This window comes from Phascolarctos cinereus, unplaced genomic scaffold, assembly GCF_003287225.1.
Source record: "Phascolarctos cinereus isolate Bilbo 61053 unplaced genomic scaffold, phaCin_HiC Scaffold_7;HRSCAF=346, whole genome shotgun sequence".
In the NCBI taxonomy this organism is placed as follows: domain Eukaryota; kingdom Metazoa; phylum Chordata; class Mammalia; order Diprotodontia; family Phascolarctidae; genus Phascolarctos; species Phascolarctos cinereus.
In genome coordinates, this window is record NW_027556180.1 from 90,836,336 (window position 1) to 90,855,083 (window position 18,748).

The 18,748-nt window shown below is 39.0% G+C and overlaps 1 protein-coding gene across 1 annotated transcript in view; it reads right to left on the reverse strand.

Annotated features, from left to right (window-relative positions):
• The window catches only part of DNAJC15 (DnaJ heat shock protein family (Hsp40) member C15), a 56,597-nt gene extending 39,607 nt beyond the window's left edge, over window positions 1-16,990 (reverse strand). The window contains exon 1 of the mRNA XM_020971724.2: window positions 16,858-16,990. Coding sequence (XP_020827383.1) covers window positions 16,858-16,956 — 99 coding nt within the window. The 5' untranslated portion in view covers window positions 16,957-16,990. The remainder of the gene's footprint in view (window positions 1-16,857) is intronic.
• Between the last annotated feature and the right edge of the window lie 1,758 nt (window positions 16,991-18,748).

An 18,748-nucleotide genomic window follows, 5' to 3' on the forward strand; every position in this document is an offset into this window, starting at 1 on the left:
AATTCTTTAATTCTATCATTTCCTAAATTTGATAAATCAATATCATTCCTATCATCCCCCCCCCCTTTCACCTTGTCCCATACCTAGGCCTGGCTTAAGCACAGCATCAGTTCATAAGAGGTATGTGTGACACACACACATATACACAAATACATATGTGTGTGTGTGTGTGTGTGTGTGTGTGTGTATCTATGACATACAAAGGAACTAACAAAATCCTTTGCATTTGGCTATGCTATTTAAATCAATGAATCCAACTAGTATTTATTGTTCAATAGAAAAGTCTGCTTTAGGGGCAGCTAGGTAGTGCAGTGGATAGAGCAGTGGATTCAGGAGGACCTGAGTTCAAATCCGGCCTCAGACACATAACATTTACTAGCTGAGTGACCCCACTGCCTAGACAAAACCAAAAAAAAAAACCAAAAAAACAAGAAAAGCCTGCTTTAGTCCAGCCCTAGATAGAGAAGTGCTGCCAACTGTTTGACATGTGAACGTGAGCTCCTTGCAAGTAGGGCATGTTTGGTTCTTTGTACATGTACCACCGGCACAAGGCTTGACACCCAGTAGACATGATGCCTGGTTGATTGATTACTTGGCAGAGCTAAAAGTTGTAAGCTATCCTCTAGTTTACTCATTTCAAAACATTATAAGGACAAGCAAGCCTGCCCTGGAGAAATAACTACACCTTGGCATTTCTGAGTTATGTACATTTCAAAACGATTATTTTGATAATCATTAAAAATGTGTTTGTATACTACTACTATATCATTTCAAAGAACAAAAACATAAGACAACTAGCTAGGTTTCCTGGCCCTAGAATTGCTGCTCTGACCACCTGCCCCAGGAAAGCCAGTGATCTGGTCCAGCCCTGGCCCAGCTGGTCTCTGCTGCAGCCATCTGATTTCAGATGCGGAATTCAAGGGGATTAGCGTGAACATTCATCTTGCTCTCTTTCTGCTTCTGGACATAGCAGACAAAGCTAACTCTCCATGTTTCAGGGTTTCACACCAAGCCACAACAGGATGGACTAGAGATTTTCTGATTATTTAAATTAAAATTAGACCAGTCTAAAGAAGAAACAACACATGACTGATGCCATCTGGGCCTACCTCTGAAAAAAACAAGCATCAAGACAAAAGAGAGCCAAGGCAATGTACTAGTGATCATTTATGATCGACAGCAGACAAAATGCATTAGATTTAACCTGGATACTATAGTGTGGGTGCAAAGCAGTGGATTCTTTACATGTTGAACCAGAATCTCAATAACAGGCTGTTCTAAACTGCCGGCAACATGTGAGACAGGAAGTTCCTGGACAAGGAGCAACTTCTCAAAGCCAAAATGGGAACCTGCAGCCTCGAGGCCACATGTGGCCTTCTAGGTCCTGGGGTGTGGCCTTTTGACTGAGTCCAAGCTTTACAGAACAAATCCTTTTACTAAGGGGATTCATTCTGTAAAGTTTGGATTCAGTCAAAGGGCCACACTTGAGGACCTAGAGGGCCACATGTACATAGGTTCCCCACTTCTGCACTAAGATCTCTTTTCAAATCTAAGAGAATCCATTTGCTCATTTTCAGAACTAACTTCATTTATGAATTCTGAGACCAAAGAATGATCATGGTTCATCTAACTAACTCTATCCATTTGCCCACATATTTTTTAATGACTTTACCTTAGATACCCAAGTTGACTCCCCTTGCACTACTCCCTACCACAGAGGAGAAAAAATTCATATTCACACATAAAAAAATGATCTATACATAATGACAGAACATTTTCACCAATGGTGAAGAATCATACTTTTGAGAAAATGTATGAAAAAGGAAGATGGATTGCTTTGCCCTGAAAAATTCCTCATCTTCTGTCACTAAAAAAGCAATGGTATAAAGAGATTCCTTTTCAAATATCCTGAAAAACCCAAAAGAAAAAGAAAAAATACAAAGGAGACCTAACAGAGAGGAAGAACTATATAATTTTAAACTTTGAAAACAAAATGAAGGAAGAATGTTAAGATTTCTAAGCAAGTAGTTTATACAGAATTGCTGGACCATACCTATTTTGAGTGTTTAATTTAATTAAAACAAAACAATCCTAAACACATTGGTTGTAAAACTCTCCCATGGCTCATTTGACACAAATGGTATAAGCACTTAAAATCTCACCAATATAGTCTCTTCTTTACTACTGCTAAAATACAAAACAAAACTACCACATGTGCTTGATCACCATCTTTCACATTTACTTGATCTTAAATTTCATATCCAAAGGCTAAGAGGTTCTATTTCTTTTATATACACACATCTTTATTTATTATCATCCATAAAAAATGGACTTCGTTCTTTATTGTAAATACCTTTAAAATCACTTTTCAAAATTAAACTACTAAAAAGAGAACATGAAAAAAGTTATTAAAGAATATAAAAACAATTCTAAGGCAGAATAACAATTATTTCCATGGTCACCAGAATCAGGGCACATAATTAGTTTGCCAGTGCAATCACTTTTTATAAACTGCAATCACTAGGTAAAAATTATAATTGCTTATATGACTACATAAAATCATCTCAAAACTTCTGTGAATTTTCCATACTGCTTTTAAGTCAGCCTTGAAAGTGAATATATACCTGAGACTATGGACCTACATTTAGCCTATTTCCAATCTAATACTACTATTACTACTACTACCATCTAGCATTTATAAGGCTATTAAGGTTTGTAAAGTGCTTTATAAATGCTTCATAAAGTGCTCATTTTATTCTCACAATAATCCTGGGAGGTAGGTGCTATTATTATTCCCATTTTACAGATGAGTTAACTGAGGCAGAGGTTAAGGGAATTGCTTAGGGTCTCAGTATTTGAGGACAAATTTTAACTCAGATCTTTCTGACTCCAGATCAAGCATTCTATCTATTTCACCATCTAGCTGCCAGCTGAGTAAGTCTAGCTAGTCTAAAGCATTAGGAAGTGTTCAATGCCTAATAGAATATTAAGGTGGTACTGGTGACTGCAAATACCATGAGATGTTTTCTGCAGCCATTAGGCTTTGGTTCCCCCTCTCTCCTCCACCTCAATGGCTCATAAGGCTGCCTTGGACAAGTTTTAGTTTTTGAAAAGTTTACTTTTAATATTTGGTGTGTAGAGTTTAGGGAGAAAAAATCCCAGCCCATATGGGTTTTGAATAAATTCTGGGGTGCCATGGAATTTGTTTCAGATGAAATTAGCACAAACTACATGTCTATGATCCTAGAAAAATATGGTCCATGTGCATGTTTATAATTATGTGCCATATACAGCAGCTGATCTCTCTACAATTATGTAAATACCAAATATGTCATAAAGAACAAAATATTTATACTAAATAATACTTTTTAACCTCGGCTATTACAACTGCTTTATTATAAAATGTTACTTGGAAAAGATAAGAAATATACATATTATCTGTACATTCATGTGTTAATGCATATATTGTCAATGACCTTGATATAAATTATCAGTAGTCTCTAAATGAACCCACTAAGTTTGATGATTTACAATTATATACATTTGTAAAAAATGAAAAAAAAAATGTCATCACCTGTCTGTACTATAACAATAGTACAGATCTGAATTCATAAGCATCCTGTATTGCAGAAACAAATGGAAAGTCCCCACCATCTTCATCCCTACCCTGTCCCGGCCCCAAAGAGATAAGAAATCTCCTCGCCCCCTCCAGCATTTTTTTTTTTTGCAAAGGTGGGAAAGCTGTAGCTACGGAAAAATGTACATACTACCTGATCTGGTTAATGATGAACTTTGGTTAGTTTTGTGGCAATTTTTCCCCCTTATCCTTTTTATTCTGTTTCAAGAAATGCTGACCGGATAGGAGAGGTGAGAGGTATAAGGAAAGGTAACGTAAAAACAAAAGATGTCAATAAAAACTTTCAAACAACAAGTGGAAATTTCTTATCAATGATTGATTTCAAAGCTTCACAAGAATTACTAAAATCAACATTTTCTACAGGGGTACATTTTACCAAGGCCATCCCATATTTCTTGTAGCCATAAATACCTTTTGCAGACAAAGAATAAAGGCAGACATGGTGCTATTAGGTTTGAAAATATGATTGGCAATTTTGCATTTTGAATCTACTGCGGGGGGAGGAGGTATCAAAATGAAGACAGTCCACCTAAATGTAAATGAAGGATGATAATCAAAGAACTTTTGTGTCTTTTCTTTAAAAGGGTCATCATACTCACCAAGTCAATATTTGGTGACTGTCTACTAGATATTCACTGTAGAATTACTATTAGGTGATAACGAAAGGAAAAAAACAAAGACTCTTCTTTCAAAGAACTTATTATCTCACAGGATATTGAATATATATTGAAATAGACTCTGGGATACTGATTTGGACATTCCTTCCAGTGATATAAATAGAAACCTAGCCATGGCTGCTCATCCTGTGGGACTCTTATCCATGTCTTCCTCTAAGACTTGCACAGAGTCTACCCATCTTGCTACAGAACTTCCAACTTTCTCTTGACATGGAAAGGGCAACAATGGAGAACTATGTCCTCTAGTCATCCCTAACTGTTGCCACGTAACTAGCCCAACACCTCTTCCAACCTTAAGGTTCTTTGATGACGTCTTTTACTTTTTTTTTAAGCTACTCACTAATTAGACACTGCAGCCTGTTCACATCCATCATGCACCTTTCTATTGCTCTCTGTGCTCTACTTTTTTTTTTATGTTTTTGGAGACTTTTGTATTCTACATCTCATTGCCATACACTGATAAAAAACAAGTATTAAAAAGTTATATTTCTTTCCATGGGAAGCCTGGTATAATTAAAATATTTTTACAATTTCCCAAAGCCAGCCCAGCTTGGTCCCTTCCCACTCAACTTTGGGCCCGACTTGTTGCCACACGTACTGCCCCTAATATAAATACTGATGGAAATAGACTGTCCACATAAGTACATATCCTAATATTGTCAACAGACACTCTTCATTCTCTTGATCTTCTGTGTGAATGGTCAGACCAAACTCTTTTGAATGGCAACTTACATAATATTTATAATCATATTATAAAAAGTGAAATTAACAGAGGGGAAAAATTGTATTCCTAATGTTGGGGTCATCCCTAAATCATCTGTCTATGAATAATGAGATTGCTGATTTGTTAGAGCAAATATTAAAATGAATAAAAAGCTAGAGTAAGGAATAATGAATGAAATATGGCACATAACTGAAGCAACTCCATCCTGAATTATTCACACTTTTTCTAGTGAAACATGGCAAGTGGAAAACAGAAATTACAATGTCAATTAAAATAATTTTATACAGAAATTTAACTTATACAAATCAATTAGCACAAAAAGAAGACCAAGTGAGCCAAGAAAACATCATAGTTAGCAAACATCTCATATACTTGCCAAATAGAAAGAGAAGTCAAAGGCAACACCAATTTGGAGTATGAATTCATTTGCAAACTCTTATGAAGAAGTATGATGGATGATTATAAATAGTATCATTGTGTAAAAGAGAGAGAGAGAGAGAGAAAGAGAGAAAGAGAGAGAGAGTGTGTGTGGAGGGTAATCCAATTTAAAGAAAGCTTGACAGACATCCAATGAAGACATCCATCCACATAGCAGAACTTAATAAATGTTTCTCTCCTTCCTTCCTCCTTTCCTTCTGTCACCCCCCAACAGAAGATACATTCAAGGAAAATGATTCATTATTCTACAAAGCCACATAAATTTAGTGAGTACAATCTAATGCAATGCAAATAATCCTTAAGTGTAAAGGAGTAGTTCAAATGAGGTAAGGAAACTGAGGTTCAGAAAGAACAAACAGCTGAGTCAAAATTTAAATCCAAGTCTTCTAGTTCCAAATCCATTGCTCCTTCCACAAAATAGAGCTGCCTGTTTTAAAGGTCTGCTGCCTCACAGAGCTGAGATGGTATAGATGTCCTGTAGCGGAACCTGGGAGTCTTTGTTACTGAATTTACAATAGTTATTTGTCATCATCAATTTTCTCAATCAATGTATATAATCAGTATAAATATTATGGGTCCTCATACTAGAAAAGGTTGGGAACCACTGGAGTTGAGAAAGATTTAATCACATCCAGATATCCCCAGTGGCCACATCCTCTGGCAACTGCTTTGTTGTTAAGTATGGGTAGAGGAGATGAGTAACATTATGGAGCAAGAAAGTGAGTTATTCTCCCAAGAGAAGGAATACATTTGAGGGGAAAAGGGTACACTCAGTCTATGTCTTCTCATTTAAAAAAGAAAAAGAAGAAACATTAAAAGAAAAAAGGACCACAGTATTTGCTTACCATCAACTTAGAGGCTGAGTAACAGAAAGCGAAAAAAATCCAAGGCCAAAATATGTCAGAGAGAAATATTTAACAGCTGGTCTTATTAATGGAGACAGCTCACAGATTTGATATTATACTTGATTTACCCTATAAAATACATACCTGTGCTTCCCCAGTCCAATCACGTTTCCCAACACAGCCCTCATGCCTCTCACTCACTATCCTGAAATGACACTGCCTGGAGTTAAGAAATACATTCTGTCAACCTAAAATGTCCAATCCATGTGAAAATAACTGAAACTATGGCTGCTCAATGCTGCCTATTTTAGACTAAATGCCCTGTACTAATTTTTATAGCTAAATAATTCTATTTAATTGCTGACATACATGACCCAAATAACTCCTAGCCAAAAAAGAACTTCAAAATTTAATAAGTTTAAAGGAAAGCAAATACATGAGTTTTACACATGCTATTAGCTATGTTCTCAATCTCAAAAAAAGGATCATAATAAAAATTGCAAAATAAAAGCAACATGTAACAGAATCTTCAATTCATAACACCTGAGAAAAAAGTTTGCATCAAACTAAAGGAAAAGAATAAGCCAGATGTCTCACTTTTTTTTTTATTATCTTGCAGTGATTCAAATCTCATGGGTTAATCATTGGCAAACCATATTCTGCTGAAGTCAGTATTTTCATGCTGTCTTGTTATTTAGCTCAATTTCTACAAACAAAGCTTTTTGAATTCAAACACAAAGCTCTCAACTTTGTTGAGAGAAAAAGGAAAGGGAAGGATAAAGTGTTGCTGAATCAGCAAATACTAGTGTGGGAGGATGTTATAAATGCAGATTTTTAAAAATTCATATTCAGAGAATGTGTCTGGTATGACAAAATGTCACTCAGAGAGCAGAGGACGTACAGGTATCTGCCCCCAAATCTTCACACCTATCACAAATTTCACAACTTTTAAGATCTGCATTAACCTTAGCTAGGTAGGGAACAACTCTTCAAACACTGCTGCTCCGCTCTCAAAAGCAAATATACCAGATCCCTATTAAAACACAAATTTCCATGAACACCCTGCATTAACTTAACAGGAAATCTAAGCATTACTAATTTTCTTAGATCTGGGCCTTTTACTAGTGTCCTGAGCCCAGGATGGGTTTCATTTCCTAGGCACTGCTACTGGCTTCAAAACCATGCCCCAGCAGCTTTTTCATCCTGGAACTTCCTTCATCACCTGTGACATCCTTGCCTTGGAACATTCAGACTTTCTCCTTATGCCTTTTCTTGTATTTCTATCACTTAGCACAATGCCTGGCAAATAGTAGGCACTTAATAAATGCTTACTGATTGTGTAAGGAATGCTCCCTTTTTCCACTGGCCAGTTCCTCCTGCAGACTTCATTTTGTGCCACCACCTAAGCTGACATTCATTCCCGTACTAGCTCTGCCTTGAATTCTGGCCTTCAAAACCATTTCCCCACTTCATCCTTCCTCCCAATCATTCCTTCATCCTTCCTCCCCAACTCCTCCCCCAGCTTGTTGTGTGATGTCTTTCTCCACTAGAATGTATGCTCTTTGAGAGCAGGCACACTCTCTCTCTCTCTCTCTCTCTCTCTCTCTCTCTCCTCTCTCTCTCTCTCTCTCTCTCTCTCTCTCTTTTTCCTTGTATTTGTATGCTCACAACTTAGCAGGGTACCTGGCATATGATAATTACTTAATGTTTCCTTCCTTCCTCTAGGTAAGACTTAAGTTGCAAAGGTGTTGACCTGCACTGGTGGACAGTGTTTCCTTATCCAGGAGATCCCTATACCAATGAACTGACAGTCCAGTCTCTATTCCTATCCCCTTTAAGTCCATCTCACCTTCTTTTTGGCAAGAGACCTAAAAATGGTATCATTCAGGAAAGACACAATGGAGAAGGAGGTGGGTTGGTCAGATAACAGGAACAAGGGATACTAGACAGTACTCAGACAACATAAGAAGATATAGGCCTAGAGGAAGGCCTCTAGAACAACAGGGGTACATCCTCTGTGGAAGGTTTGTGGGGCCAACACGGATAAGAATCACAGGGGATGAGAAGTGATGGATGGGTAATGATCTACAGTGATCGAAGGAATAGCCAAACGTAAAACATCATAGGTAACTAAAGTAATGGAGTAATAGGCATATACTAACTTCCACGATGAGATTAGTGAGTGAATAAAAGAGAATTTCTCAGGCTTACCCAAAATCAGTAGCATTTTATGCATAATTTCAAAAAATCTTAAATCCTCATTATATGCAGTGATTGCCTAAGAATAATCTTTTAAGTACTACTCTATATTTATTCAGTGTGCCACGTGATGTCAACATGGTTTCTACTTCCTAATTAAAGAAAGAAGCGTTCACTGATGACATTAAACTAAAATATGAATAAATGTGAAAATAAGGGTTGGCAGAAAATAATACAGATAATTGCAAAGTCCCTAGCCTGTTATAAATTGATGAATACATTCAAGATGTGGTGGTAAAAGCAAGAGTACTAGATAATATAAGGGTTGGTCAAAGAAAGTATCTCTTAATTTTCATAATCTTTGAGTGAAGAATCTTAAAGCTACAAGGAACCTCAGAGAAGATTTGGTATAACCAAGCCCTGACCCATATACTCTTACAATATATTCAGGCTCTGCTCAAAAACTTCCAACTAAGGGAAAACCTCAAATTCCATTCCACTTTTTCCAAGGAATCCATAAAGACAGATCAGCTCAGAGCTGGTGCTACATATGAGCTAAGAAAGAGTCCTGGCAGAAGGGTCATTGTAGACGGTTCTCTGAAGTTACTGGGTCAGTGGGCTGCTTCAACCTCAAATTCCAATAAAATATGTTAAGCAGCGTCAAAAAGTGATGTATTTACCAAACTGTGTTCCTCTCAATCCTTGTAGTGTAATAATGATAATAGCTATCTTCACAACATCCTACTTCAAAGCTACTATTCAAAATACAAGGGGCGTTTGTTTTTAATGAGAAATACATTCCAAGTTTTAATAAACAAAGAAATAAACTTTTAGGACACAATCCAATTTTAAGTTTGGGGCTGTCTGTATTCAGTTGAGGAATTTGTTTACCATCAAGAAGTGAGACCAAGGAAAGAAAATGTAACAAAAAATCCCTATAAACACAAAAAGTATTCTTTAATTTGGGCTCCACTGATATTATTATGTAAAGATTCAAAGAAAAGGTTGCTATAAAGCTAGATAACTTCTGTGAATTTCAATGACTTAATGGGACATTCTTCACAAGTGAGGATGAGCTATAAATGAAAACTGTTTACCAGGAAAATTATTTTCCTCTAAGATAAGAATTTTATCACTAATTTCTCAATTATTTAGTAGCAGTCAATTCAACAAGCATTTATTATACATTTATACCATGTTCAAAGTTGGACATAGGGATCACCATTCAATTCCCATAATCCCAGTGTAATTAAAATATGTATTATAACATTATAGGAGAGATGGATTTACACACGAGTTAGGTTCTGAAGTCAGAGTACACGGCAAATAAATTTAAAATTGCTGTACAGAAAAATTACCCTTGAAAATCCCTTAAACTTTTCATAAATGAAGTTCCATAGCTAGAATGGGGCTGGGTCTCTTTAAAGGAAGTCATTCACAACAAATGAAAGTAAATTTTGTTTTCTACAACACTGAGGAAGGCTATTAAATGAGAGGACAGTCATTCGGACTTCTCAAACAGAAGAAAAAGGTAAAGACCCAGCTGGCAGAGAACCTGGTGATTAGAGGACAACATAGGTTTAAAAGGGTTTCACACATAAATCCAACTATATTAGAGGATGAGCTCACCATCACAAAACTATTTTTTTCTTTCTGCTTCACAATGAGACAAGAAAGAACAAGAAGTCAAAGGAAAGAGGTCACCTAAAGCTGCCCTTAAGCAACCTAAGCAGAATGAAGCTGTACGTGAGTGAGAGGAGAAGAAATTCTAGATACACAAAGAAGAGGATGAGCTGAAAGAAAAGCAGACTCACTGCTCCCATTTCATACTCACTCCAGGGTATGTGTTCCCTAAGTAGAATAATTACATTTAAACAGCTATTCTCCCTCTCTTTCCCTCTTTTTGTAACTTACAGACATCAATTAATAAGTATGTATTAACTAATCAATTAATTAAGCACCTAAGTGCTAACAGGCACTAATCTATTTCTCTGATGAAGTTAAAAGCATTTCAATGTTTACTAAATTTTACTCCATAGGGTGGGCATCAGATAGAGCACTGGGCTTGGAGTCAGGAAGACCTGAATTCAAATGTGACCTTAGACACTTACTAGCTATGTGACCCTGGGCAAGTCACCAAATCCCTTTTGCCTCAATTTCCTCATCTGTAAAATGAACTGTCGAAGGAAACGGGAAATCAGTATATTTGCCAAGAAAACCTCAAAAGGGATCATGAAGAGTCAGACACAACTGACACGAATGAACAACAGTAACAACAGACCCTACTTCATTTAAGATCTCCATGTTACAAATAACTGACTCATGGCATTCAAGTTGCTGTATGCTTCCGTACCCCTTATGGGCCGGATGCTGCACACTACAATATTTGTTATTTATGTATTTTGCCAGCTCTGGCCAATTCAAAAGCAGCCTATCCAAGCGTTCTGCCTCAATTCAATTCTATTAACATTTATTAAGCGCCAACACATATGTGTACTCAGATAGACATTATGTGTGTGTGTGTATACACATACACATATATGACATAGTGGGGAGCAAGGAGGAAATATCAGCTAGGAAGTCAAGAAAGGCTTCGTTGTCAAGTGGTGCTTCAGGGGTGCTGAGTTTTGAGGGAGAGTGGGGAATCCTAAGAGATGTGGCAAGAAGACAATGCCTTCTAGGCATGGGAACACCCTGTACGAAGGTACAGAAAGGTGAGAGAGTGTCACGTGGAAAGCAGGAGGGTCAGATTAGCTAGACCAGAGGTGTCAACCTCCTTTTATGTTGTCGTTGCTGAGTCGTTTTGTCAGTCACGTCCATCTCTTCATGACCCCATTTGGGGTTTTCTTGGCAAAGATACTGGAGTGATTTGCCATTTCCTTCTCCAGCTCATTTTGCAGATAAGGAAACTGAGGCAAACAGGGTAAAGTGACCTGTCCAGGTACACATAACTGGTGAGTATCTGTGGCAGATCTGAACTCAGGAAGGTGAGTATTCCTAACTCCAGACCTGGTACTCTATCCTCTGTGAAACCTTGCTGTGCTGGCGACCCACAAAACACCTGAGTGCCACTGAACCAGATTAAAATGTAATTAAAAAATGTGTAACAGAAGAAATAAAAATACAGCAAAACATAGATATTAATTAAGTGAAGTTCAGGAGACAGGTGGATTATGGGGGAAAACAATGAATTCTGTTTTGGACATGTTAAGTTTGAGGTGTCTACTGGGCATGCAGGTAGGCACAGGTAACAGGCAGGAGGTAATTTAGGACTGGAGAGATCACCGTGTCAGAGAGTACAGAGAAAAGAGAACAGGATACAGGACAGAATCGTGGGGTACATGCCCAATTTGGGAATATGAGATGGATGAAGATCCAGCAAAGAAAAGTGAGAAGTCAGACAGGGAGGATTCATTCAGTTTCTTTTCTCTAAATCGTGTAGTATTTAGCCTGAACTATGCAATTTAAAACTTGATGGTTTATTATCTTGTATTGTTCTCTAGCTATCTCATATAAATAAGTATAGGAATATCATCATGTCAGTTCTGTCTTATATTTCTTTTGTATCCCCAATTGCACAAGGCTGGACACAAAAGTAGATAGGGTTAATATTTGCAAAGTGCTTTACAAAACTATATAAATACTGGATATTGTTGTTGTTGTTATTGTTGATAATAATAAATACCTTTGATTAACTAATTTATTATAGAAGTATTTCTCCCAATCTAGAAAGATACTGGTGAGTGGTACATGCGTACCAGCACTAAGTGAAGACCCCTCAGAACACAAGATCCCCTCCCCTTTCCTTCTCCCTCCCCCCCACTCTTAGAGAGTGTTAGCAGAAATTCCTGAGCCATAAGAACATCCTGTCTATCTCACCCTCTGGCTAGTTATATGACCTTGGGTAAAAGGCTGCCAAAACTGAGGCCCTGAAAAGGGGAACATACTAACATAATTTCTATACCTCTCTGTTCTCTCTGTTGTTGGGGTAGTTTTCACACAAATAGATTGTACACCTGAGGCTCAGCCAATCTATATATTCTTGCCTTAAACAAAGAGCTCTCGAACTCTCTTGGGCTGATGTGAGTGTCCTTTCTCGAGAAAGTCAATAAAGAGATTTCTCCTTTTTGCAAGCTTTTGTCAAGACTCTAGTTTTAATTTCGGTAGGTGGTCTCTGTCCCACACACTGGTTTACCCCACCCCCATAGCCATGAAGTATGCAAAGAAGAGGTGAACCACCACGTGAAATTTAAAATATATATATTTACCCACTGCTTTCTGAAGCAATATTTCACAAATAGTCTCCAAGTATGCAAAACAAATCTTGTAAATTTCTTTGGAGGAGTGGGAATGGGGAAAGATCCATTCATGAATGAACCCTATTAATTATAAAGTATATAATTAACTCTCACATCAACTGTTTTCGAGTGATGTTCATTTCATACTATGGTAATAACAGAAGAGCAACAGCAGTTAAATATTTCACAAAAGTACCGTAAAGAGAGAGGCTACTCTTCCACATGAACTTAAATCAGTTGCTTTAAAAGAAAAGATCACCCTCATATATTCCTTTTATAAAATGGAATTAAACCTACTTTTCCAAGAAAATCAGATATACTGATAAAGACTGAAAATAAAATCAGATTACACAGTTTTCACCACAAAATGCCACATTAAAAAACCAAGTAGGTATTTTTGCCTACATCTTAGACAGTTCCTCAACTGATTAATGAGTTTTAATTCATAACCCTAACGGGAAGTTTAACTGAAAAAAGACTTAAATAATTTAGGTTTTTAAAATTAAAAAAAAAACCCACATATTTCACACTTATTAAATAAGCTGCAACTTTCCTGTAATTATTATGACAAAACTATTTCTCAACTAGGCTTCCAAATAGGTCTAAAAATAGTTCATAGTTTTTTTTCTTAATCCTTTCTTCATCCTAGCCATATAATAGAATGTACCTTTAATGTGGAGTCAACAGACCTAGCCTCTAATTGTTAGAAAAATCACTTAATTGCTCTGTACTTCAGTTTTTTTCTGATCTATAAAATGAAATCACAGATCTAGAGTCATTTAGACCTTAGAGGTATATCTCTGTAAATAATTTTCCTAGTTTATATTTTAATGAAATGAATTAAGAATTATTACAATTTTATAACAAATCTTAAGCATAAAAAACAAAACAACTAAATTAAAATGATGGTGCCCTATTTGCTGTCAAGGGATACAGGACCATATATGTATAGGTGGATGGTCCCTTCAAGGTCTATACTCTAGACCAATGATCTCATTTTACAATTGAGGAAAATAAGGCCTAATAAAGTTAAGTAATTTGCTCATGGTCACACAAGAAATAAGTGGAAGAACAGAGGCCCAACCGCTAATCTAACACTCTTACAACTGTATCATTCTATCTCCCAAATGTAAAGGGGAAAACTTGGTGGCAGGCTGCCCTCTGAATTCTAATCCAATCTCTACATCCCAATGGAACCAAAGGTTGGGGGGAGGAGTAAGTCTGACTGGATATTTGGCAGTCTGTCACCTCTGCCTGGGCCAGTCTCAGGCCATATAAGCCACGAAATTCCTGTAAGCCCCATGTCCACAGGGCAGCCAGCATGAGCTTCAGCAACATCCTGCGTGGCAGCACTGGTGGTAGCCATATGATCATTATCAGAATATTCCTCCGTAATTACCTCCTCCCTTCAGGAGGTAGCGTTCTTTCCCCCTTTGACCAGAACACACATCAAGTGGGCATAGACTAGAGGCAGGAAGATAAATCAAGAGACCATTACAATTGTTCTGTTGAGAGGTCATGGGGGCTTGAACAGTGACAGGAGGCATCAGATTGGAGGTCACTTAACATCTATGAGCCTGTTTCCTCATCAGCAAAATGAGATGAGGGAAAGAGTGTAAGATGGCCTCAAAGTGTCTTTCTAGTTCAATCTATGATCCCTGACTTTACAGAAATGGAAGCAAGTAATGGCTGCCTTCAGTCTCACTCTAGGCGAGGAGAGGAAAGGTTACTAAGTACTGAAAAAAGTAAATACAAATAAGTGAGTGAGGATAGCACTCACGATGGGTGGGGTCAGGAAAGACCTTTCCAATGAGGTAGCCCTAGAGTTTTCCAAATAAGGGGGGAAGAAGGAAGGGCGATCATGCAAAGGCACAAAAAAAAAGGAGACAGGGAAGATCATGTAGGCAGAATCAGCCAGTTTGGCAATAATAGAATGCATGAAGGGCTTTAAAGGGGACACAGAAAAGTATGTATCAGGGAGCCACTAATGCTTTGTGAACAGGGGAGTGATAGGCCTGGGCTTTGGAAATATCAATCTGGCAGCTGGCTGAAGGTATGACTGAAGAGGGAACTAATTAGAAGGCTACAGCTATAGTCCAAGGGAGAGGTGATGAAGGCTGGAATTAGGGTGGTTTGGAATGAAAGGAGAAAAGCCGAATGTGCAAGGCAATATTTAGCTTCAGGGCTCCTTTACCCTAAAGTTCAGAACAAATTCCATGACACCAAGCCTCAGAGTATGTCATATGAACTTCAAATAAAATGTGATGACGCAGATAAATGACAATTAAAATTAATTACTATAATTGGTTCCTAGCAAATTAATTCCAAGATTCTATATTTTGTAGAAACAAAGAATAAAGTTCTGTTTATAAGGGAAAAGGGGAACAGAAAACGGGGAAAAGAGAGAAGAGGGTCAAAAGAACTTTAGATATCATCTAGTCCAATGGAAACCATGTTCCAGAGAGTCTGTGTAATTTACCCAAGCTTGTACATGGTCGGCAAATCTCTCTCTAATCTGATGCCTCCTGTCCATTTACACTCTCCCTGTTCAAGCCCTCATGACCTCTCAACAGAACAATTATAATGGTCTCTTGATTCATCTTCCTGCCTCCAGCCTGTGCCTTCTTCAACACGTCCTCTGCACAACTGCCAAAACAATATTTCTCTTACAAGTATGACCTCCTCAAAAACCTTCAATGACTCCCAGCCACCTTTTGAAACATAAGCTCCTTGCTCTGACATTTTAGGTCCACCACAATCTGCTATTACACACCTTATCCACCACTACTTCAGGGAAAGGAGGCTCTTACAGGCCAAACATATCTTGAGTTCTCTTTCACAATCTACTGTTTAAAAGTGTGCAAGTTATGCTATTTGTGTTTGATTTCCCCCCCTGACTTGTAGCCAGCTTGTGTAAGAATACTTACAGAAGGAGAAAGTTTAAAAAAAAAGAAGAAAAAAAGGAAAAAAGAACAATGCTCACACTATCAAATCTGAAATAGAGTGTATAATTGTATTAACACTGGAGCCTGACTGGCTACTTTTTTTAACATATTAGGCAATATTAAAATCACGTCTTTCTTTTTGAAGATGGAATACATTAGAACGGAAAAAAAAAAAAGCCCTGCCCAAAGATGAGACATTACCTTCTTATCTATCTGCTGACATCCTACTCCTCACAAGTTCGGCCCTTTGAGCATCATTTCTTCTACAAGGCCTTCCCCTTAGCCTCCCCAGGGAGCAGTGACCTTGACCTCAAAATTTTCTTCCAGCATTTTGACTGGATCTATCATTTGCCCTTATCACATTCTACCATGTTATAATTACCGGGTATAGAGCGCATCCCCAATACTAGACCAGAGACTCCTTGGAGACCCTAGCTGTGTGGTCATTAATGTATTCTGAGTACCTAGGACCACACCTTGCACACAACACGCAAAGAAATGCTCCTTGGATTGGCAATGGTTTTAGACAACTGTTAAGGACCAGTGTCTGAGAGCAAGGGGCTGGAGCGGGGGTGGGGAACCTGAGGCCTCGAGGCCACGTGTGGCCCTCTAAGTCCTGTGAAGTCGCAGTCAAGGGCCGCACTCGAGGACCTAGAGGGCCACACGTGGCCTCGAGGCCTCAGGTTCCCCACCGCTGGGCTAGGCTATGGGGGTAAAGATTTTTCTTTAATTTAATCCACACGACAATCCTGGGAGGTAGGTGCTATTATTATTCCTATTTTACAGTTGAGGAAACTGAGGCAACAAAAGTTAAGTAACTTGTCCAGGGTCACACTACTACTAAGAATGTAAAGTAGATATGAATAGAAGATCACGGGGACGGGGGGATAGGGGTTCGACAGTGGGTGGAAGAGAAAGGGCCCAAAGAGAGGGGACCGACGTGAGAGGACGAGAGTGGGGAGGGGGCGGGGCCGGGGGGGGCCGCCGGGACCGGAGACTTTCCGTGGGTCCGGGTCTCCCCGGCCCCCAGGTCCCGGGGCCCTCCCCCGGGGCCCCCGGCGGTGCGCTGCGCCCTCGCCCTTGCCGGGACTCACCAGCCCCTGGTCGAAGTCGGACTCGGCCCGTTTGGCGGCTGGGGGCGCGTACTCTGCATAGCGCACGCTCTCGCTCGGCCCAGCGCCCCTGGCAGCCATGGCAATGCGGGCGGGGCGGGGCCGACGTCACGCTCCTCGCCGGCCAGCGCCGCTACGAGGCGGCCACGGGGACACACTTCTGCGAAGCGCGTTTCGGGTTTGGTTTTAAATGTGACCCTTTTTCAATAGGATTGATTCCACGTCAAGGATGGACGGATGGACGAGGAGTGGACGGCAGATTGGAAAAGGTGGCGCGATTCTGGAATCTTTGAAATGGAATGGATGAGAGTGAACCTCGGTTGGCCCTGGATCAGAGAGCTATGTTTATTTCCAAGAATCTTCAAGGGCTCCGGGTCATCACAGGGTCAGGTTCAAGTCCAGTGTGGCGGAGGGGAGAGCTCTGGCCTAGACAGCCAAAGTATCCCCCGCCCAGGAGTCCCTGCGGGTAGACTTCGTTATCCTAGGCTGGGGCAGGGAGAGCCAACCCAAGCTTGCGCAAGGCCTGCTGCCTGACCTTCCTTGAACCTCTATTTTCTCACCTTTAACGTGGGGGAAGGGAGTGGACTAGTTGGCCTAATTAAGCCCCTTTCAGCCTGGGATTTGCTGGTAAATGTTTAACAACGGGCTATCGCTGGAGAAAAAAAATTTTAGTCGAGACACATTTTAACGTTTAATCTGCATTATTAATATGTTTCGCTATCAGTTTCTTAAGTCTAGACGATCAATAAATCAAGCCTTCACTTGTAACATTTGCCAATTTCTGGAGTACAAATGCACTTGGTGAAAATTTATCAATCGTCTCTCACTAGCAGGTTCGAGCTGGCTCCAGCACACCCCTGCTTTCAACTCCAGCTTATGACCCTCTTATTGGACGTCTTTTCTGGTGGTCTTTGTCGTCTTTTACCCTCGAATTATTGTATTGCTCCACTTACCCTCATAGAATGTAAGCTCCTTGAGGGCTTAGACTTTTGATTTTATCTTTGCATTTCCCACCAGTGCCAGATGTTAGCCTAGGGAGAAAGAAAATTGGGCTCGGAGATGATTGTGGATCTGAGAAATATGAGGTTGGGAAAGATGTAAAATCAATGTAAAATCAAAACCTTGGTCTCTTAGAAAACAGTACAGATGTAGTTGATCAACCTCATTCCTTGAAGGCTGTAGACTCATTCAAATGCAGAGAATAAGCTGCAGTGTTGGTTTTTTGTTTTGTTTTGCTGGAGGGAGGCGAGCACAAAGATACGGAGCCCATTTCCAAACTACTTAATACAAAAGGAAAGGATTGATGGTAAAAACAAACAAAAACCGGATTTCAGCAATAAAATAGAAAAACCAACAGAGAAACTGTCAAAAACTAATAAAAACTGTCAAAGAAGGAGGGGTGAAATGAGCAAATAGCCTAGGAAAAGAGGGAAACTCCATCAAAAAATTCTGGAGACGAAAACATTACAATAAGTTCAATGATCCCCATAGATGACAATGGAAAAACTCTAAGAGCTTCCACATTGGTTCAGAAGAGCAATAAAAGAATTAAGTGAACATTCATCAAAGAAAAAAAAAGAGAATTTAGTGGTTTCTTAGAAGAAATCATAGTGCATAATTCTGGACTTTGAATCAGGAAAGTATGAGTTGAAATCCAGCTATAGTACTATGTGAGCCAATCATAATTAAGTCACTTAATTACCCTGAGTCTTATCTTACTCATCTGTACAATAAAGGAGTTAAATTAATGACCTCTGAGGTCCCCCCTAGCTTCAAATCTAGGACCTTGTAGGTCTCATAAGAGAGTAGAGAAATTAGAGTGACAGAGACACTCACCCAAACAGGATATCTGATGAAAAATAGAACAAAATTG